This window comes from Felis catus, chromosome E3 (genome assembly GCF_018350175.1).
Source record: "Felis catus isolate Fca126 chromosome E3, F.catus_Fca126_mat1.0, whole genome shotgun sequence".
Lineage (NCBI taxonomy): Eukaryota > Metazoa > Chordata > Mammalia > Carnivora > Felidae > Felis > Felis catus.
The window spans coordinates 37,575,223-37,597,080 of NC_058383.1; the positions used below are offsets into that span (position 1 = coordinate 37,575,223).

At 61.6% G+C, this 21,858-nt stretch overlaps 1 protein-coding gene and 1 long non-coding RNA gene across 10 annotated transcripts; one reads left to right on the forward strand and one right to left on the reverse strand.

Annotated features, from left to right (window-relative positions):
• Positions 1–676: 676 nt before the first annotated feature.
• Positions 677–21,724, reverse strand: GLIS2 (GLIS family zinc finger 2). 9 transcript variants are annotated; one of them, XM_023246555.2, is made up of 8 exons: positions 21,650–21,724; positions 6,575–6,817; positions 5,596–5,768; positions 4,885–5,061; positions 4,671–4,804; positions 4,448–4,569; positions 3,605–3,805; positions 677–3,475 (listed from the first exon to the last, which is right to left on the reverse strand). In XM_023246555.2, the coding sequence occupies exons 2-8, from the start codon at positions 6,744–6,746 to the stop codon at positions 2,676–2,678; spliced, it is 1,779 nt and encodes a 592-aa protein (XP_023102323.1). In that variant the 5' UTR covers positions 6,747–6,817; positions 21,650–21,724; the 3' UTR covers positions 677–2,675. The 9 variants fall into 9 exon arrangements, with proteins under 9 accessions (XP_023102323.1, XP_019676584.2, XP_019676587.1 ...); XM_019821025.3 differs by lacking the exon at positions 21,650–21,724 and adding an exon at positions 10,412–10,653 and having other exon boundaries at positions 3,605–3,802; XM_019821028.3 differs by lacking the exon at positions 21,650–21,724 and adding an exon at positions 10,412–10,653.
• LOC123382650 lies at positions 9,595–21,719 on the forward strand. The gene is made up of 3 exons (XR_006591326.1): positions 9,595–9,732; positions 13,612–13,740; positions 15,617–21,719. It is a non-coding gene; the product is annotated as an uncharacterized LOC123382650 (long non-coding RNA).
• Positions 21,725–21,858: the final 134 nt, after the last annotated feature.

A 21,858-nucleotide genomic window follows, 5' to 3' on the forward strand; every position in this document is an offset into this window, starting at 1 on the left:
TTCTCAGTGCACACATCCACATTCCAGAAGGCAGACTGCTCTTCCTGCCAGCAGGGAGGGGGGAAGCCAGTAGTACCGCATCCCTGTTAACATGACTTTGACACCCCACAGGGCTGGGGTGGGTGAGGTTGGCAAGAAGCCAGCCCAGCCCTGCCCTGCCTGCTGAGCTGTCACGTACTGGACAGGGCCACTCCTGCCCTCACAGCTCCAGTGCCAGGCCCCTCCTGCGATGAGCATCCCCACCCTCAGGCCTGCCCTTGCCCTTCCCACCGGGTCCAGAGCCCCAGGCCCACGGCTCAGTCACAGGCAACCTCTCCCTGAGCTGGGTTTGACTCTAGCATCTCTGGAATCTGGGTGGAATGCTCCAGTACAGGGAGAGAGAGAAGCCTTTGCCATACTCTCAATGGACGAGTTGTGTCTTCCCAGAACTAAGGCTCTTATCAGGGTCACAGCAGGTGGTGGTAGGACCAGGCCCTGTGTCATCTAGAATCTTCCATGTCTGCTCCCTCAGCACCTGCCCCCTCTGGCTGCTCCCTCCCCGAGGCACCCACAGGGTGGGAAGGAAGCCCCAGAACAGGGCTTCTGGGTGCTGCGTTCTGGGGGTGGGTGACCCAAACCAGGCACAGGATGGTTCCCAGGCAGGGTGGCTCAGCTCGTGGCACGCCAAAACAGAAACTGTCTTTGCAACTCAATTTTATTGTTTCTTTATAAACTTCCTCTCACATGGAGGAATATATTGTTATAGTCATTAGCTTATCTCTTTTTTTTTTTTTAAACTCTATGCTAACAGCAATGGAGCCAAGAGGAGGAAAAACATAAGCTACGATAGAAAGGCACTTAGAACCTGTTAAAATACTGATATCCTGGAATGTGCAACAACAAACCCACAACAACAACACGTACACCAGCCCTTTCGAGCCTGGTCTGTCACCGAGTCACATGCTGAGCTAATGTCACCTTCCAGTGCCCTGTTCCTCTGCTCCCTGGGCTTGAGTCTCAAACCCCTCACCCCCAACTGGGGATTTAAGGCCTGGGTCCTGGGTGGGGCCCGAAGAAAGGAGACCAGCTCCCTCCTGCTTTGCTCACAGCCCCTTCAAGGGGCAGAGCCAGCACTGCGAGGCCCTGTCAGGGCAGGCCGGGTCAGGGTGACCCCTCTAGGACAGAAGGGCAGTCCAGGAAAGGGTGGGGTCTGCAGGCTTGCTAACCACCCCGCTGCTGGCCTGCAGCTCCCAGTCCTACAGCAGGGGAATGGAGTGCTTGGTCATGTGGCCAAGGACCGGGCAGGCCTTGGAGCCAGAAGTCCTGACTGCCAGGCCAGCACCTCCCAGGTGGCACCAGGCCACCTCCAGGGAGGAACAGCAGGGGCTCAGGGTGGGGAAAGCATATGTGCTGCGGCCCCAAGGCCTGCTAGGGTCGGGCTGTGGGCTGTAGCGTATGGAGCACCAGCATCCTTAGCTTATTCTGGCCCATGCCAGTGAAAGTGGGGGGCGGGGGGGTACCTCTAGGACAGAGGCTCAGTTGGGAGGAGCCAAAGCCAAAGGAAACAATCATGTTTTAAATCCAGGCACCTTCCTCCAGCTTCCCCTCCCCAGGCACAGAGTTGGGGCCCTCCCATGGCCATCCCGGTTCGCTTTACCACCCCCAAGCCCGGGGCTTTCTGTCCATGGCCTCTGGAAAGGTCCCATGCCCAGCACTGGCCTGGAGCCCTACCCCTCCTGTGTGCTGGCTGTGACTTGGCACCCCCAGAATTGGGGCTGTGTCCTAGCCTGGGGTTGTCCCCAGCCAGCCTCCCATCTCCTGACACCCTGCAAGCTTCCATGGTCCCTTGTGCGGAGTGGCACTGCCCTGGGCCAATCCTGGTCCCACTTGCCCCCTGAGCCAAGCAAGGGCCCAAGGTCCTGGCATCTCTCTTCCTCGCTTAGGGCTTTGCTCCCCACATCCCCAGTGCTCCCTGAAAGGAGAGGGAGAAGGCCCAGTAGTGAAGGGGCAGGTGAGTGGTCAATGGGCCCCTCACTTGGGAGAGTGTCCAGCCTGGACAAGGGGCTGACCCTCCATGCTGGCTCTTTTCTGGACAGGCTAGTGGTGAGGGGCAGCTGGCAGAGCGGGCCTCCCTCTCGGAGTTTGGAGGCGCCTTGTCATAGGTTTAAGGTGGCTTTTTCCTGTGGCTTTGCCTGCGTCTGTCTTGCTCTCCCTCTGGAGGGTGGGCCAGAGGGAAAGGGGTCCAAGAAGCCCCCAGAGCAGGGGCCCAGAGAGGCTAGGCAGGATGGGAACATGGCTGGCGGGTGGTCATGGCAGGGAGGGGGCAGGTGACCTACCCAGGCTGGTGACTGGATGAGAGAGGTCCTGGATGAGGGAGGATGGTGGAGGGCCAGGGCATCTGAGGACTAGGTGAAGGAGAGGGCTGGAGGTAAGCGAGGCCTCAGCACCCAGGAGCACAGCTCTCCCTGGCTAGCAGGACAAGCTTCCCCTCCGGAGCCTGGGACACCACCAGTTACCTTCTAGCACCATCCTTGCTGCCCAGCTTGTCTGGGGCTGGGTCTGCCTGGGGGACACAGCCAACCAGGCCCCAGGGGCAGGAGGACATTATTGCTATTTCGCAGAAGAGTTTCCGTTCGTCGGGGGCAGGGGGCTGGGAGCTCCTAGCTGGGCCGCAGGTAGCTGTCCACCAGGCGGGTTCAGTTCACCACAGCCGGCTTGAGCAGCACGGAGCCTGGAGGGATGACCACCCAGCCCGGAGCGAGTGCCTCTGGGCTGCTGGCCGCCGAGCTGACGCCCGTGGACAGGTCCAGCACGGTGCCCGGCAGCAGGGGGAGTCCGTCAGGGCTCGGCCGGGAGCGGCTGTTCTCAGTCCTCTCGAGGGGTGTCTTGCGGCCCTCCACGCCCAGAGACCTGGCTGGCCCTGCCACGCGCCCCTTCTCCCCCTCGGCCTTGCCGCCAGCGGAGCCAGCGAGGAGGGAGACCACAGGCAGGCCCAGTCCACCAGCCCCAAAGGGTGAGGGCAGCAGCGGGTTCTTGGCCAGATTGAGGGGCAAGACGGGGCCCGGCAGCCCGGGGCCCATGCCCCCTGCACCCCCACCACCCCCGCTATTGCCACACGCCAGGGCGCTGAGGTCAAGGGGGCCGGGGGCCAGGGGCAGGGGCAGGCCAGGCAGGCCGGGGCCTCCAAAAAGGGCAGCAGGGTTGGGGATGATGATCTGGGCTCCGCTGACATAGGGGCCGCCATCGGGGGTGGGCAGCGGTGGCTTGGGGGGCGGGCGCAGTTGCAGGAGCTCTTGCTGCTCATGAGACACGAAGTGGCCGTGGGCCTTGATGTGCTTGCGCAGCGAGCTGGGGTCCGTGTAGCGCTTGTGGCAGCCGGGCATCTTGCAGTAGTAGGGCTTGTCCACGTAGTGGGTGCGCGTATGCTTGAAGCGGTCGCTCGAGTTGGAGTAGCGCTTGTTGCAGCCCTCGTAGGGACACACGTAGGGCTTCTCACCTGCAGGGCAGTGCCGGCATGAGGGGCCTCTCCCCAGCCCAGCCTCCGCACTCCCCCCCCCTCCCCCCGGCCCCAGAGAGCTCCCGGAGAGTGGGGACTCTCTGACGTGGGCGGTGGCGTCCCTGGCACCTGGCACGAGATCTCTTCCCAGCTGGGGGCAGCAGGGCACAGGCGCTGAGCAGCCGGCCTGGTCCCTGGTCACACCCCAGCCCTGCCTGTGGCCTGGTGGTGTGCCCTCGGCCTCGGTCCCGTGCTTCAAATTGTGGGTGACAGCGACCACCTCCACCGGCAGGACCACACATTTGCTTCCACACTTCCAGGAAGACCCTGCTGGGACGTGGCCCACCGTGAGCGCTGCAGGAAAGCTCACCGGGCTGTGTTCCGGCTCTGGCTCCGGAAAACGCCTCCACATTTACTAAACGTCGGTCGGGGAGCCACTTCTAGGCTCTGAGCCCTTGCAGTGTGGCCGGCCCCAACCAAGCTGTGCTGTGAGCGTAAAACACACGGGGTTGGGGGGGAGGGAATACACACCAGATTGTGATTCCACAGACTTCGTGCAAAATCTAATGTCTCATTGACAGTCTTTTAATATATCGGGTTTGAGAAAATACGTCATTGCAATTCATTTCTTTCCTTTGTACTTTGTGTAATGCGGCAATGAGGATGGGTTTTTTTGGTGGTTGGGAAATTTAAAGTGAGGTATGTGGGCGTGTCACCAGGCTGGCCCCACCGTGTGCTTGGGCAGAGCCAGGAGGAGGCACGCGCCGCCTCACAAAGCCTCACAAACATCGGTGCTGAGTGCCTCTGAGTGCGGCGCCTGGAGATGTGTCTGTGCCCCAAGGGCGGATGCAGAGGGGACCCGCGGGAGAGGCTTCGCCCAGGAGTGGCACTCGCAAAGCGACAACTGCACAGTGAGATGCGTCCCTCCCCCCTGGACTGCCCCGGGGCCGGCCCTCCAGCCCAGCCGCTCACCCGTGTGCGACCGGTTGTGGATCTTCAGGTTCTCCAGGCGCGAGAAGCTCTTGCTGCAGGTGGGGCAGCGGTGCGGCTTCTCGTTGGTGTGCGTGCGGATGTGGATGAGCATCTTGTACCTGCTCCAGGGAGGGCACGGTGCGGGGGGGGAGGGGGGAACCTCGACTCAGTTCGCGGGACTCCGGAGCCCCTCTCCCCCGGCCCCCCTCTCGCCCTCCCTCACCTGGCGTTGAAGCCGCGGCCGTGGCGGGCACAGCCCTCCCAGTGACAGCAGTACCCTGCGTCCTTCTCGGGCTTGACGTGGTAGTCGTTGACGTGATCCACCAGGTCCTGCAGGAGCTCGAAGAGCTGGTTACACTGCGGGGCCGGGGAAGGTTCTGAGTCTACGCGGGGCTGTGCACACTGACCCCGGTCTTCCTGGCCACCCCCCCACTCACCTTGGCCCAGCGACACACCAGCTGCTTGGGCAGGGGCAGCTCTGGTGAGAGGCACTTGTCCTTGGGGGCGGTGAGGAAGGAGGAAGCAGGCAGGTGCAGGGCCCCCCCGGAGCCCAGAGGCAGGAAGAACTGGAACGAACTGGGGACGCCATCCAGATAGCGCAGCGGCTGGAAGTCCTAGGGGGAGAGGGGAGAGACAGAGCTGGTCAGCGCGCCCTGCTGGGCCAGCAGGTCCCCACCACCCCTGTCTCCTGTGGCGGGTTGTGTCCCCCGTGAGGACATGTCCCAGTCCCAACCCCCTGTACCTTGGGTGTGACCTTAGTTGGAAATAGGGTCTTTGCAGATGCAGTCAAGGTCATACTGGATTGGGGGGCACTAAATCCAGTGACTGACGTCTTCATAAGAGAAAGGGGGATTTGAACACAGAGACACAACAGAGGGAAGAAGGCAAGGTGACACCAGAGGCAGAGATTGGAGTGACACAGCTACAAGGCAGGGAACGCCGGGAGCCAAGAGAAGCTGGAAAGAAGCGAGGAAGGATTCTTGCCAGAGCCTTGGGAGAGAGCACAGCCCTGTCGAGATCTCGATTTCAGACTTTAGTTTCCACAACTGTGACAGAATAATACATTTACGTTGTTCTAAACCACCCAGTTTGTGGTCCCTTCCAGGAAACCAATACACCTCTTTCCAGAGCCCTTATGCCCTCCTCACCGGGGCGGTGGGCACTGCAGGCAGGTCCCCATTGCCCTGGCGCTCAGGGGACAGCGAGCTGCTGCCATTGGGGGAATCCAGCCCAGATGGCGGTGACAAGCTGAGGTCCACCAGAGGGGCAGCCGAAAACCGTCCCTCTACCTTCTCGGGGAACTTGGGGTTCAGCAGGAAGCCTAAGAGAGAAACACTGTTCAGAGGTGCTGGGGCTGAGGGTCCTGTGAGTCTCCCACCACGACCCTGGAAGCAGATCCACCCTCACACCCCTGGACCACCCTGGGACCCCACGCATCTAGCAGCAGGCTGCGCACCTGACCAATGTGGCCCGCGTCACCATGAGAGTTCAGACATCGGTCAAGATAAAGAGTGGAAAGTACCCATTGAACAGGAACTTGAGGCCAGACCCCTGACTTCCTGTCATACTGGTAGGTAGGGACCTTTCGGACTTTTCCTGGGCCCCTTCCTGATTCACTGCTCCCTTCTGGAACACCAGGCATTGGGGCCAGGATGCCTCCAGAGCCTTACAGCTCACATGTGTAGGTCGGGTTTTCAGGGTTCAGTGGAGGCAGAGTGGGAGTCCTGAGCCCCAAGCACCCCCAGAGAAGATCTTGCTGGGCTCGGTCTCCAATCTCTACTGACCTGACCTCAGAGCCCAGGAGTTGGGTCACAGGGCCTTGTCACTACTTGTGAATCCCCTGCCCCCTGCCCCCCCACCCCCCTTACCGGCCCCTCTGTGTCCTCCCGGAGGCCTAGTTTGAATCCTGGCTCTGCTGTGCCAGCTTCATGAACTGGGCAGGTCATTTGCCTCCCCCTGGGGACAATGTCACTTCCAGAGACAAACTGCTAAGGATAAATGGACAGAGCTCTAGGCTGAAAGCTGCTAGGGGCTGTGGACATCCTGGTGGGCACACCCTAGATATTCTTCCCACTGCCACGGCTTCACTGGGACCCGAGACCTCCCTGCCTACCGGGGGTGCTGTACCTGAGGGCGGGGAGCCTGGAGAGCCTGGGGTGGGGCTGTCGTCCACCAGGCCGAGCTCCCTGTGCAGAGCTCGGTGCCGGACTGCACTCAGCGCCCTCTCACGCTTTTCTCTCGCCGCCCGGAGCTTGGTGATGCTCAGCTTCAGGTCGAGCGGCTCGTCCAAGGAGTGCATGGTGATGGGGGGCTGGGTAGGAGATGGCTGCAGGCAGCGGGGGGATCCCAAGCTGGTTTTCAGGCAGGAACCTGGGAGAGGACAGGAGCTGTGTTGTGAGACTGTGACCTCAGGCTTCTCCTCGGGCTGCACCCGTTGAAGCCCACAGGGGACGGAGCATGGATGTCCCGCAGTGTGAAGGCCATCTCCCTGGGAAGGGAGGCCCTCTGAGTGGCTCTGGTCCAGGCAGAAGGAGAGCCAACCACCTACGGACAGCTTCCATGTCCGCTGCCCTCAGGTCTTTTCTGGAGGCAAAGCTCAGAGAGTCCATTCAGCCATGAAACTGAGTTTTAGAGACACTGCCTCAGGTCACAGAGCTAGAAAGTGGCAGAACTACCAGGTTCCAGGCCAGATCTCCCTGGAAACGGCCAGCCATGTCCCAAAGGTTATTTCTGACCGAGGGAAAAGTGCTCGGGATCACATGACCGGTTTGAGCCTGAAGACCCAGAACCAGACCAGAAGAGCAACAAGTATCTTCCAAGGCAGCCGGGAGTGGTCCCTTAGCTACCAGTTGCCAAGGGCCCGCTGTGCTGGGCCCAGGCAGCTGTGACCACCTGCAAGGGAAGGAGGCTGAGAGTGTGTCTCGGGCAAGCTGCAAAACCTGGCCCAAAGGATGGGGGTGCAGACAGGTGGCCTTGCCTCCCAGGTGAGGTCCAGAGAGGTGCCCATGGGCCTGGGACCCAGAGGGCTCTGGGCCGCCACCAGGGGGCAGCTGGGGACTGTGATCCAGGCAGGCTAGCCAGGGACAGGGTTTGGAGGGAAGTGGACCAGCGCTGGTGATTAATAATAATAATTATTATTAATATTATTAATTATTATATTATTATATTATTTTATATATTATTATATTATATATTATATTATTAATATTATTATTAATTATTATATATACATACACACACACATATACGCACACACACACTTTTTCAGTGGCGATGATATTCTTTTATTGTAAGTTCTCATGCTGTTATTTTCACTACTTCCTTACAAATTCTCAATGGTGTCATTTTCTTCACGTACAAATGACAGGAGAGCAAGATCAACTCTCTATTCCAAACTCAACCTTTTTCCAGGGGCAACCTTTCGCATGTGGTCAAAAGTGTTTCCTTGCATTTGTTCATTGAGAGGATCACACCCTGAAAATCTATCTGCTGAACAAGCTAACACTGTGAGACACTCTACATCATTCACCAAATCCACGTTTGCATAATTCAACACAGGACATCCCTGTAACCACCACATGGTAAATGACCGTATATTTCAGTGTCTGTCAGTCTCTGCCTGGGAATCGGAGTGGCCCACACATGTGCAGACCTGCTTGATGCAGCAGGAAGGAGGAGGGCAGCCCCCACGTCCCCACTCATCCTTTTTCCAGGCCAGGCACCTCAGCAACTTAAAACAGTTTTCTCTGTTTTCATGTGTCTGCACTGACATGCTCCACGTCTGCCAAGACCCTCCAAACACACAGGGAACAAGGCAGCCCCCTCCCTCGATTAGGACCCTCTGCTTCTAGGACATCCCAAGACCCCACCAGCACATGGCTGATAGCAGAGCTCACGGAAGGGCAGCTGCACTTGGTGGTGGGGCCCCAACTGTGACTTGACTTGTCCCAGTTAAACTGCATCAGGTGGGAGCAGTCAGATCTGTCTGGATTTGCCCCCCAGGCCATGTAGGGCCAGGGACTCCCAGTGATGCAAGCAGGGCTGGCATCAGGCTGCCACCCTGTCCTTTAGGAGTCCCAGACCCAAAGTGGGCAGGTGGGTGAGTGACAGTGATGGATGGATCTGGGCCCCTTCCACTCTCCCTCTGGCTGGACAGGGAGCTGCCCTCTGCCTGACCCCCCTCCCCCAGTTATGTCTGTCTGTGTGTCTGCCTGTCCCTCCACCTGTTTATTTTTAGACACAGGCCCAGTCCAACCTCCCTGAAGCTCCTCTGTGCTGGGAGCCTGGAAGGGGAGGAAGGAAGTAAATATTTATGCTGATTAAGAATTCAGGAGCCAGGAAGGGCTGGTGGCCTGGTCCTTCAGCTGGCCTAGGGCCACAGGCCTCCCCACAGCCTCTGTCTCCATCCCCCACCACCAACTGGACCTTCTGGAGAAGGGGACCATGAGGGCAGGATGGTTTGGAAACTGGGAACTCAAACTGACACTTCCATTGGTAACCCTGCCCAGGTAACATCCTTTGGCACCTGCCCTACTGGCTTCTGCCCCAGGCCAGAAGGGGTCCAGGGAGGGTCCCTAACCTGTGGGTCCCGCAGTGACCTGCGGGAGTCACTGCCTCAACCTAGAACTGGGGAGGGCCCTTAGAGGAGCCTGTTTCCCACAGCCGGGCAAGCACAGCACCCAAGATGGGAGTGGGGACTCCAGCAGCCCCCTTAATCAGCAGGCTCAGTCCCCAGAGAACCACCTCCTGCGTGCACGCGCACGCGCGCGCGCGCACACACACACACACACACACACACACACACACACACACACACACACTTCCTGCCACTGGGTTCTGCCCCCGGAGGCAGGGGTTCATCTGGATGGAAGCCAGAACCCAGCCCAGAAGCCCAGCCCCCCACTCCTGGGGAAGGAGCGAAAAGCCACCCCACAAGCCCACACTTCCCAGCACACCCAGCCCCAGGCTGGCCCCACCCAGAATTTTCCTCCGAAAGGTGGTCCCACACCAAGGGGAAGACCCCCATGAACGGTCTTCCGTCCTGACCTTGATCAGCCTCAAGGTGTCCCCTGCCACTTCCCACCCCCAGCTTGCAGGGGCCATTTCTGAACTGGGGCTCTGCTCTTTGTTCCGGGGCTGCGTGGAGTGGGGAAGGTGAGAGCCAGGGTGGCACGCTCCCGGGATTCTGAGGCGGTCGGCATGGCCTGGAACCCTGGGGGCTGGCGCTGTGATCACCTCCGGAGGCCAGCCACGCCAGCACCCGATTCGACGCTCTGGACAACCAGGTGGGCTGGGGAAGCGGGCCCCCGACCCGTTTCCCAGAGGCGGCCAGGGACGCTCCGAGGGGTGACGTGCCCGGCTCGGAGGGAGCAGGCGAGTTGCGGAACCAGTGGCGGAGCCCGGAGCCCGCAACAGCGGGGCAGCGACGCGGCGTCCGGGCTGCCGGGAGCGACCCCCTCCCCGCGGGCGGGCGGGCAGAGAGGCGGCGCCGAGGTGGTCGCGCTGCCGGGCGCCGCGCCGCTGCTCCAGCTGCGCAAGGAACTAATTAGAGCCCAGGGAGCTGGAGGAAGCGGGGCGGCGCGGGGACCACCGGGGCGGCGGGGCGGGCGCGGGACCCCGGCCGGCCTCCCCGCGGGGCGGGGGTCACCCCGAGGGTGGGCCGCGCGGGACCCCCCGGGGCCCGGGCCCCGCCCGCCGCGCCCGCCCCGCCTGCCCGGCCCAGACAATGGCCGCTATTGTGCGCCCGCCGGCCGCCGCGCGCAGACGGCCCCCAGCTGCAGCGCCAGGCGAGCGCCCCCGCCCGGCCCGGCCTACCTGGCGGCCGAGCCCACCCGCGGCGGGCGGGGCGAGCGCGGGGCGCGGGGTGGGGGGGGTGGGAAACGGACTCCACCAGGGAGCTGTGGCCTGGGGTGGGACGCACGCTGGTTGGGAGTGGGGGGCGGTCAACATCCGTCCAACACCTACCATGTGTCAGGCACCGGCTGTCCATGGATTCTTGGAACCCTCTAAAACCCCTACTGGGAGTAGATGCCCACGACGACCATGGGGAAACTGAGGCTCGAGCTCACCAGGCTCGGGAGTGGGCTGGACTCTGCTGTGGATAAAGCCCCTCCTTCCCTCCTTGGAGGAGGGCGGCTGGTTGGCCGGGAGCTTGGAGGGGTGCCTGTGTGGGTGGAGGGGATAGCTAGGCATACCCACCCTGAGAAGCTCTCAGGGGCTCCTTGCCGAAGCGAGAGAGAGAGAGAGAGAGAGAGAGAGAGAGAGAGAGAGAGAGAGAGAGAGAGAGAGAGAGGTCAGAACTCTCTGTACGATGGGGGCTCTCCCTGCCCACGCCACAGCAGCCTGGGGCCATGTAAGAGTTACCCCTTATTCCCAAGGCAGTCCTGAAACTGCCCTTTGGTCAACCATGCCCATCTAGCTAGAGTTTAGGGACAAGGGTCCAAGATGCACCTCTCAAAAGTCCAGTGGCTTTCTTGATATCTCATGTAAAGGGGAAGTAAGTCCCTCCCCCCCCCCCCCCACCACCACTTGCTCCATGGGTTCCCTGGTGTTCAGTGACTGGGTCATCACTATCAACATGCTGTTCATATAAATGGGGAAACTGAGGGCTGGAGGGGGAAGCGAGCCCACTGCAAGCCATGAGCGAATATTACATTACAACAGGACCAACAGCCAGCTGTTGGTGGTGAGGCAAAAAGCCAGCACCTGTTAAAGCAGGTGCTGGTCATCTCTATTTTACGGATGCAAAACCTGAAACTCAGATTAAGTGACCTGTCCAAGGTCACACAGCTTGTCGGTGGAAGGACTGGCTTTCTAGCCCAGGTGAGTCCAGAAGCCCATGTTCACTACTGGCCCCTCCTGTGCTCACTGGGGGAAGGGAGGCGGGGGAAGGCAAAGGTGCTCCAGCTGGGCACACCCTCCCTGCCCAGGGGTTTGTGGGAGCTAGGTACAGAGCCTAGGAGGGGCAGCAGCAGTGGGTGGGCGTTGGAGGGGCCAACTCTGGTGGGGGGGTGGTGCACAGGGAGGCTTGGAGAGCTGAGGGCAGATATGCTGCCAAACCAAACGCCCCACATTCCTGGGAACTGCTCCGGCTCCCTCCCTGCTCTGGCCAAGAGCTCCACCCTCCTGGCAGCCCGGCAGCAGGGGCTGGGGGCAGGGGCAGAGCCCATGTCTCAGCACCCCCCCTTCCTGACCAGGCAGCAGAGCACGCTCCAAGTACGGGTCAGACCACCTGGGTCTCCAACTTGGCTCTGCTACTTCCTGCCCATGTGTCTTAGGGCAAGTCACTTCCCCATCTGAGCTTCATTGTCCCCACCTCTGAAATGGGATGACAGTAATAGTAATAAGACACCCCTCACTGGGTTTTGGGTAATGATGCACACATCCTATAATTTCTTAATGTCTCCCATTATTATGTAATAATCATCAGTTAAAACAGTGCTGGGCACATAGTAGGTACTTGATCAGACTTGTTGAATGAACTGTCACCATCGCTGAAACCTCCAAGCTTTGGCTGGTCTGGAGCTGTGAGGACAGCTGAGTGGGGATCATGATCATCTCCGCTGTACCCAGAGACACCAGAGTCTCACTCTCACCTGGGCCCACATGGCCTTCATTTTACGGTGCAACTAAACAAGCTTGTGCCTCTCAGAAAGCTTCAGGCCTCTGCTGTCCTGTGGAGTGGCCACAGCTGACCCTAGCCACCTTCCAGAGCCTGACTGCATCAGAGACAGAGGGAGGCCCTGGAGAGGCAGTGTGCGGTCCAGGAAGGAGCAGGCCTCCTCCCGGGACCCAGGGGAGGGGCTTATCCTGAGGCCTCTAGCAGCAGGCCCCAGGAGAGGGGCCAGGGCAGGCAGTACTTCCTGGAAGAGCAAGGGGGTTGCCCTCCCTGGGAACCTCACTCAGCAGGCAGGCCCCTACCCCACCCAAGGTGGGCCCTCAGCCAGCCCCCTCCATCACCCCCCCCCAGACTCCCCTGGGTGGGCAGACCCCACCCAGGTGGGAGTGCAAGTGCCCCAAGTGACCCCGCCAGGGATGAGGTCTCTGCCCTCAGCTCTGGGGGCCTCAAGAAAGCCCTCAGCTGGGCAGCACCTGAACAGGAGTGTGTGCCAGGATCCTCACTCCGGCATGTTTAGATAGTGCTACCCAGAGCCAGGCTAGCTGGTCCCAGTCCCCTGAGCTCCCACCCCTGCTGTGGGGCCTCAGATGTGTCCCTGCTGCCCCCTCTGAGCCTTGGGTGGAAACATAGGTACAGTATAAGGTGCCCAGCTCACTAGGGAAGGTGGGGACTCGGGACGCCCCGCAGGGAGAGCCTGGCCCAGCACTTGGTACACGGGAGGTGCCAGCAACCAGTAGCCCTGAAGATTCTTGTTCCTGGCTCTGGGCTGGGGGTGCCCCATGCAATCATTTGGCCTGCCAAGCTCACCCAGATAGTTCAGGCAGTGCTGAAGCTGGAAGGCTCACAGCTGGCTCCCCCACCCGCAACGCCCCTCACCAGTCCTGGCTTCCCAGAAGATGCACTTCCTTCCCCAGTGCCACCAGGCTGGGGGGTTAAGGAGGAGCAACTCCCACACGGGCCCGGCCCACATGTGCACACTCACACAGATGTGCTGGCCTGCCCAGCTGCGAGAGCCAGCCTGGCACACAGGCCCCCCAGGCCTAGTGGCTTCTAGGCCCCCATCTCACAGCCTCCACCCCCTACTGCCCGCCCGCCTGCAGCCACCTTTGCACAACTATGTCTGGTATTTTCCTGTCTGCCCAGCTTGCGGGGTAAGGGGGGGGGGGTGCCTGGGGCTATGAGCACTGCCTGCACCTGGGCCTCAGCCAGGGGCGAGCCCGCCAAGCAGCCCCCACACCAGCCTCCGGGGTTGGGAAGGGAAGGGCTGGGCCCAGGCTGCCCAAATCCCTGGGAGGGGCTGGCATGGGGCTGGGGGAGCCAGACAGGGACACACACCCTTTGAGGCCTAGGCAGGAGGAGGCCAGGCCCTGCTAGGCAGCACTGCCACTCATGGTGGACAGGCAGGGCTGGGCACCCCGCCAGAACCCTCTGGGGCCAGGAAAGGCAACGGCCAGTGTCCCATAGGACATGGACGGGCACCCAGTGCACCCGGACATACAGGCATATGCATGCGTGTCACACCTGTGCTCTAACACCGTACACACAGGACATAGCACGGGACCGGCGTCAGGGGCTGGGACCCAGGAGTGAGGAGGAGCAGCGGGGATGAGGCCCAGTCCCCAAAGGGAAGGAAACCCTGCACTTCCCCAACTGAGTCTGGCTGCAAGACAACCCAGTGAGTACCTCCCGAGTCTGGGGGGCGGGGGGTGGGGGTGGGGTTCCTGCCCACGGCCCATCCCTCCCGCTACCCTGGGATGAGCACCAGGTCCACTGAACAGCACCTGCCAGCTGCGGGCAGAGGCGGGCAAGGCGGGCAAGGCGGGCAAGGCGAGCTGGACTTTGGCCCTTCCCTCCCTCCGCCTCATTTACCCCATCGCTCAGTTACGCATTCCAACACCAGGCCCTCCACCCAACTCAGTTCTGGGGCCCACAGGTGAGCGAGGATGAAGGGCGCCCCGACCTCAGTGGGGGCAGGCTTGGGGTGGGCTGCTCCCGAGAAGAGGGGATGTGGGGCGAAGTGCTGGGGCAGACGGAGCGTCACATCCTAACTTGTTTTGTTTTTAAGTTTATTCATTTATTTCTGAGAGAGAGAGTGCGAGTGAACACAAGCAGGGTAGCGACAGAGAGAGAGAGAGAGAAAGAAAGAGAGCGCCACAGAATCCAAAGCAGGCTTCAGGCTCTGAGCTGTCAGCAGAGCCCGACACAGGGCTCAATCTCATGAACCATGAGATCACGCCCCGGGCCAAAGTTGGGCGCCCAACAAACGGAGCCACCCAGGGGCTCTCTAACTTGTTCTGAGAGCCAGACAGGCCAGTCTGCCGCCCGCTCACCATCTCCATACACCCTCCCGGCCCTGCAATTTGGCTGTTACCCTTCCCATTTCCCAGAGAGGGAGGTGGAGGCTTTGAGAGCTTCAGTCATCTGCTGAGGTCACAGAGCTTATAAGGAGCACATCTTGGGGTTCACTTACAGGCCCCAAAGCCCACACGCTTTCTGGGCCCCATGCTGCAGAGGCCTGGGGGGTGGCACTGGCTGACCTTCAGCAAACCTGCCTCACCCAGAAGAGGGGGCCCAAGAGGGAGGCTGGGCCAGGACCTGGAGGGCACCGGGGAGCCACAGAGTGTTCCACACAGAAAGTGCCCTCTTTCTTTCCAGCCCAGAGGCTCCTGTCCCCAGGCTCTTCCCTGCAGCACCTCCTTCTTCAGGATTCCCTTTCTCCCACGAGCTCGATGCTTGCTCACCTCTTGGGTGCCAGGTTCTGGTGACAACCTTCCACATTCGCATATTCTCCTCCAGCTACCCGCCCCCTCCTGCCCCTTCCTGCAGCAAGTCTTTCCTGATTCACCGTGGCCAACCTCAGACTCTTGCAGCTGTACATGGGCTGTTCTTCCAGGTGCCGGACAGCTGAGCAGAGGACCTACTTCTGTCCCCAGGCTGCTGAGGGAAATGTTCCAGCCCTGTAGCGGCCCTGTGCTGCCTGCCACATTCATCTGGGGTCCAAGTCCTCACTAATGCCACAATGTCACCAGCTTTTTTTTTTTTTTTAAGTTTATTTTTTTTTGAGAGAGAGAGAAAGGGAGCGTGAGTTAGGGAAGGGGCAGAGAAAGAGGGAGAGAGAGAATCCCAAGCAGGCTCCTCACTGATAGAGGGGGCTTGAACTTACGAACCACGAGAACATGACCTGTGCTGAAGTCGGATGCTCAACTGACTGAGCCACTCAGACGCCCCAGTGTGAACGGTACTTGAGCACACCTTGGGTGCCTGGCCCACACACAGAGTGTCATATGCGCTGCCCCCGACCTTTGGCCCCAGGCACTTACCCCTGCACCTGTCATTCAGAGCCTCATTCCAAGAAGGGAGTCCTAGAGCAGGTGACGGCCTCATGGAACAGACAGACCACTGTACTTCTTCCCACGGCCCCCACACCGAGCTCACTCCTTCCACCATCGGGAACGGGGCAGGGATACAAAGTGCTGGGGGTGCAGAGCCAGAAAACAGGCCTGCCCCACTCTGATGTGGGCAAGGCTCTGAGCCTCAGTTTCCCCACCCAGGAAGGGAGAGGGCTGGCCTAAGTGAACTGGAGCCCCAGCACCCTAAGCACTCCCTGAACAGCACCAACACACCTGCCCTCTGCTTTTCCTGAACACCTGGCACTCAGTGACCGTCTCCTGAGTGAATGACTCCATTTGTGGTGCCCACCAGCCAGGTGAGGTGGGTACGTATGGAGGGGCTGAGGCTCAAAGCAGGAAGTGGCTGGCCCAAGGTCAAGGTGAGGGGCAGGGCCTGGGCCTTGACACAGAAGGTTCCTTCTCCCTGTCCAGGGCAAAGGACCCGGGAGCAGACCTGGACAAGGACGGGGTACCAGCAGTGCCCTGGTTCGGCTGGGATGACTGGAAGGGCCTAGCTCCCCCAGCTTCTCTGCTGCCACTTCCACCCGGTGCCCGCATAGAACCCACCCCAGAGCTGCCTTCGAGCAGGCCCAGCAGGGGCCCTGCGCTGAACTCTGGACTCCTCCCCACTCCTTCCTCCCTGCCACCGCTGCCCCCGCCCCTCCCCACTTGTTCACTCTGGGCAGCCGAGCAAGTCCAGAAGCTGGGGGGTCTTCAAACCCAAAGGGAAACATCCACTGAGTAGGGGCCTCCCGGGCCTGGCCTCCTTTGAGCCCATGTCCGCTCCTAGGACCATGCAGGGTGACCACTAGGTATCCTGAGGTGGTGCTGCGGGCCTGGCCTGAAAGAGGGTGGGGCTGGCAGGCAGACAGAACTGGGGGTGGGGGGGACTTTAGAACAGACAGGACAATGGAGGGCCCCACAGCCTAGGGGGAGGAGGACATCACAGCTCAGGGGCAGTCAGCCCGCAAGTGTGGGGATGGGGGTTGGGGGGCTCTGGATGCAGGAGGCAGTAGCCCAGGGGAGAAATGGCTCAGGCAGGCTGGGACTTGCCAGCCAGACCCAGATGGACGATGGGGAGAAGGGAGGGAAGAGGCTTCCTCCGGACGCAGCTGCCCCCACGTCATGCCCTCATGCCCCTGCAGGGGATGGGGGTGGGGGTGGACAGGAGTGGAGCTGAGGGGATTCCCTGGTTGAACCGGCATGTCAGGGGCCAGGGCCTGACGGTCTTAGGCTCTAGTCCCCCTCTGTCCCTCCCTGACCCCAAGTGACCCCAGGCCAAGCCCTCAAATCTCTGAGTTTCAGTCCCCCCCACACACACATCCAGCCCCCACTGGCAGCCTCCTCACTCCCAGGGTCCCAGCGGGGCACTAGCCTGTGAGTGCATTTGTGCAAAGGAGACAAGACCCTCCTGTCAGCTGGGCAGGATTGTTTTCCCAGGGCTGACTCAGGCAGCTCAGCAGTCTCCTGGGGCCTCTGTAGCCTCCCACCCGCCCTTGGCCATGACTGGAGGAGGGGGCCAGGGGCCGGGTCAGTCCCCTCCCCAGACAGCCATCTGCCAAGGCGGGAGTACGTGTACACACACATGTCACATGCTCCATAGTGGGGCCCTCCCTGTGGCGAGTACTACCTGGCTTCCCAGGCATTGAAGACAAAGGGCCTGAGGAAGCCCCTGCCTCTCCCCTCACCCCCACTGGAAGATTCTCAGGCCATCAGCCCATCCCCCACCAGGGGCATCTGGAGCAGATGGGAAGTCCTCCCCCCACCCCAACACTGGAATCACTTCACATCCCTGTGCCCCCCAGGCTCCTCCCAGCCTGACCACCAGTTAACCAGAACCTTCCATCCCATCTGGGAGGGGGGAGAAGGAGCAGAAGGCCAGAGCTCCCGCCCCTCAAGATGCCCAGAGCCAAAGCTTCCGCCCTGCCTAGCCTGAGGGAGCTTAGAGAGAAGCATCCTAGCCAGCATGGGAGGTCAGGCCTCCAAGGCTCCCCCAGGACCAGCTGTTTGGAGGACCCCACCCCGGGAGGGTCCCATAGCACCAGAGCTGGAATGGGAAGAAGGGCCGGGGACCCCTATGGACCTGGGCCAGACCTCACCTGCCCCGTAGAGCGGTCTGCAGCTAAGGCCAGAAGGGTGCCCGGGAAAGGGTGGAGTCTTGGGGCCCATTGTCCACAGCTGCTGGGGCCAGCTTCGGCTCCCCTCGAGAGCAGGGTCCCCTCTCATCTCAGGCTGGGAAACCGGCCACAAGATAGCCCTCCCCCAGCCATGGCAGACCTGGGAACTCGGGCCCAGAGGCCCACTGGCCCTTGTCCATCCTCAGCTCAGTCCCTTCATTTGTGAAATAGTGAGCACAGGATCCTCCTCACAAGATTAATGCAACTTCAGGTGACAGACGTCAACACCTGCAAAGTTCGCTGGGCCACTGGAGGCACTGTGCTGATTTTTTCAGGGAGTTGCTCCCCCTGTGAAGTTCTATCCCCCATCCACTTCACCAATCCCACCCCCACCTCCCCAGGGACCGAAGCTGGCATATTTTTATTAGTTGCAGTGACAGCAGGGGTTTCGAGGGCGGAGTTGGAACCCAGAGAGAAACCTGGGACTTTTCTAGGCTGAGGCCTTACATAGGAACCCCTAGCAGCACATCCTTTCCTGCTCTGGCATCAAAGCTTCAACCACAGCCAGTCAGCAGAGCACTAGAGATCCTAGGAGACGTTGAAAATGCTGAGTCCCTGCCCCTATCTCCACCTGAATCAGAATTCACCAGGGTGATGCTGGAGCCACTGGGGCAGATGTGTCCCAAGGGCCTTGCAAAAGCTGTGGTCCCCCACACCCAGGCTAGGTGGCAGGCTGGGGAAAGGCTATGTGTCCCATCTCAGAGAGGTGAAATCCAGACATATGTCCGGGCCGCCCATTTCTATGACCCTTTCACAAGGGAAGCAACCAGGCACGTAGGATCTGCATCTTTCTGGCTGGCCCTTAGGTGCCCCCTCAGCCGCCAGGAACACTCCCCACCTCTGGGTTAAGGTGGGGGGACCACCTGGCACCTTCCACGGGTCACCCTCTGGCCTCAGTCATCTGTGTGAAATATAAAATGACAATAATAACCCTGAATGGAGGAAGGGGTTGAACAATAATCCTGAATAGAGGGAGGCTTCTCAGCAGCCTCGGAAAAAGCAGGGCCCCTATTCCACCCGGCCCAGGGCCTCTCCACTGCAAGCCCAGTTCCCCACTCGGGTGAGGGGCCTCCACAGTCTCCCCCTGGGACACAACCTGGAGAGGCATCCGGTGCGGCAGAGGAGAGGCGAGGGCAGCCATCTTGTCCCCTCAAACCCCAATGTGCCTCCCAGCACCAGGGCCCCACCCCAAATGCCTCCCAAAGAGCTTAACTGCAGGCCCCAGCCCCAACATCTGGTCCCCCAGCCACAGCTGTCGCCACCCTCCCTCATCCTGGGATTGCCCCAAACTCTGCCCGGCACCCCGTCCCCACCCCCTCGCCCAAGTGGGAAATTCGGATTCCAGGCAAGTCAGGGTAGCTGAAAATGCACATGGGAAAATGTCGTCAGGAAAACACATTCTTCCTTCTATACCGCGGTTCAGACCCTGGGAGGATTAGGTGGCAGAAGACACTCCCACCGCCTGGGGCCAAGGCCAGGCCAGGGAAGGAGGGGAGAGAGTGGGGGCCGCAAGGTGTGGCTGAGAGGGGTCTAGGCTCCCCAACAGGCCCTGAGGAGGGGCCCTGGCAGAGCTCTGTCTTCCTGCAGGCCAGTGTGCCCTCCAAGGGCACTCCCAGCAAGGGGAGCCCAGGCTGAAAGCATTGCTGTGGCTACCCGTTTGCAGCTGGCTTTTGAGAAACAACAAAAGCTTTGGGGGGACGCGGTTCACACGATTGTTTGAAATGAGGTTTTTGGATGTCTGTGGCATCCAGTTATTCATACTGGCTCCACCCACGGATAATTGAGAGTTGGCTTTTGTTGGCCTGACCCCCCTTCTCAGTCCCCGCCCCCCCCACCAAGTCTTCTCAGGGACTCCAGCTCGGGAAGCTCACCTTGTCTGACCTCTTTCTTGGTTTTGCAGATGAGGAAACTGAGACCCAGAAAGGGGAGGAGCAGGCCCAAGGACCCCAGGGAGTTGGTGGCCTGGCCAAAACTCAAATCCAGGACATCAGATTCCCAGGCCAGGGGCTTTTCCCACTCATCCTCCAGGCTGTGGCCTGGCTCCAGCGAATCCCCCAAAGCCACTGACTCCAAAAGCAGTGGTGCCTGGAAGTGGGGTGACTCACTGTCTGGCTTTCTGGGGCACCCCCTCCCCATCAGTGAGGGAGGGACTGGCAGGTGTCCCTGTTTAGAGAGCCAGAAGCAGGGAGAGGCCCCCCCAGGGGACCTGGGCCAGGGTCACCCAGGGGCCGAAGAGCCCCAGCTGGAGGGATTTAACACCAAAGGTCAAAGGTCACAGACAGGGAAGGGCGGGCAGGCACTAAGGGTCAGAGGGTCAGCGCTAATGGCAGCTCCGGAAAGGAGGGGGAGGGTAAGGAGCTAAGGAAAACAGGGCTGCTTCCAAGGGGTCCCCAACCCCCATAAACTGTGCCCCAACCCCCTGGCATCTGCCTCTGCTTGGCTGGTTGCAGAGAGGGCCAAAGACAGCTCTGGTGGGGGGTTGTAAAATGGGCTGGGCTGGAGCTTGGAGAGGGGTGTCCTGGGAAGGGCTCCCCAGGTGCAGCCCCTCCCCCAGAGTGGGCCAGGGCCAGCTGGGAGGCCCAGCCCAGACCCAGAGGGGAGAAGGAGGAGCAGAGGGGGAAGGCTCCGAGGTCACGGGGAGGGATGGAGGGATGTGTGGGTTGGGCTGGAACAGCTGTGGCACTGTGGCACAGGGAGTAGGGCTGGGTGGGTGGGCAGACTTGAGGGGCCAGTCTCCCCTTCCCTGCGTTTGGGAGCTGAGGAAGGCCGGGGGGGGGGGGGAGCACAGAATGTCTCCTAGCTGCTTTCTAGCTTCAGCGAAGCCCCACCTTTCCTCCAGGATGCCAGGACCAGGCGTGTGAGACCCTCAGGATGGCTGCCTCTAAAGACCACAGCTCAGCCCCTGTCCCTGGACTAAACCAAGAGCCACGATGAGAGCCCAGGCCTTGGCCAGGTCCTGGGCTTCCCTGGCTGCCCCCTTGGTGTCAAGCGTTCCCTTCAGAGCCAAGATCCCAGGCTGTGATGGCCGGGGGCCCAGGGCTCCTCCCAGGATCTCTTCCCGCTTCCCAAGCCCCAGGGCAGGGCCAGGATCCCTGCAACCATCACCGCCTGGGGGTGGCCAGGCCAGGCGGGCCCTCCTGGCCCCGGGGACAGGCGGCGTGCTGCCCTGCTGTGGCCTGAGTACCCGACTGGCCAGGGCAGAGTGCCAGGGGCTCCAGGTGCCAGCTTGGATTCCAGCCCCACTCCAGGGGGCCTGCGGGGAAGCAGGGTGCCGGCATCTCCCTCCCTCGGGATGCACCTGCCTCACCCCTCCCCCACTCCCTTCAGACCCTCCTTCAGGCCGGCTGGATACCCCTGCCCTCATCACTTTGCCAGGCTCTTCTGCTTCCCCCTGGGCGGCGGTGGATGAAAAAGTGCCATACAGGACTGCAGTGTCCCAGTCCTGACGCGGCAGTACCCCCTGTCCTGACCCCCAGGGACGCCTTCCTTCCCCTGCCCCCCCAGGAAGGGCCGGGGCTGGCCAGGGGCAGCAGGGGGGAGACTTTCCGGGACAAGGGAGGAGACACCTTTCAAACCCCGTCCTAGAAACAGCCCCAGCGCAGCCGTGGGAAGGGGCGGCTGCCCGGCTGCCCCAGACAACTTCGTGCCCAGGCTCCGGGGGCCCCCTCTCACCCCGCAGCGCGCCCCCACCGCGGCCGCCCAACTTCCCCGCCGAAGTTTGCTCCCGCCCCGGGCCCGGCCGAGGCTCGGCCCGGCCTCCGGACGGAGGGAGGGAGGGAGGGAGGAGAAAGACGGAGAGACGGAGGGACGGGGCCGGGGAGCCGGCGAGGGAGGGAGCGCGCGAGCGAGGGAGCGAGCGCAGGGGCCCCGGCGAGGGCTCACAATGGCCCGGGGCGAGGCGCCGACGCGGGAGGAGGAGGCGACCCTCGGGTCCCGCAGCCCCCCGCAGCCCCCGCGCGACAGCCCAGCCCCCCCGCCCAGTCCCATCCCCACCGCGCGACGCCGCGGGGCTTCCTACCTCGGCGGCGGGGGCGGTCGGGCTCCCGGCTGCGGGCTCCGGCGGTCTGGGGGCGGCGGGGGAGCGAGCGGGGGAGGGGCCGGGGCGGGCGGGGGCCGGGGCGCGAGGCTCACGCGGCGCGGGCTCCCCTGGCACGGCCGCCCGGCGCCCGGCCGCTCCGCCACATCTGCAGCTCGGGCAGGGAAGGTGGCCGCGGCGGCCGGGCCGTG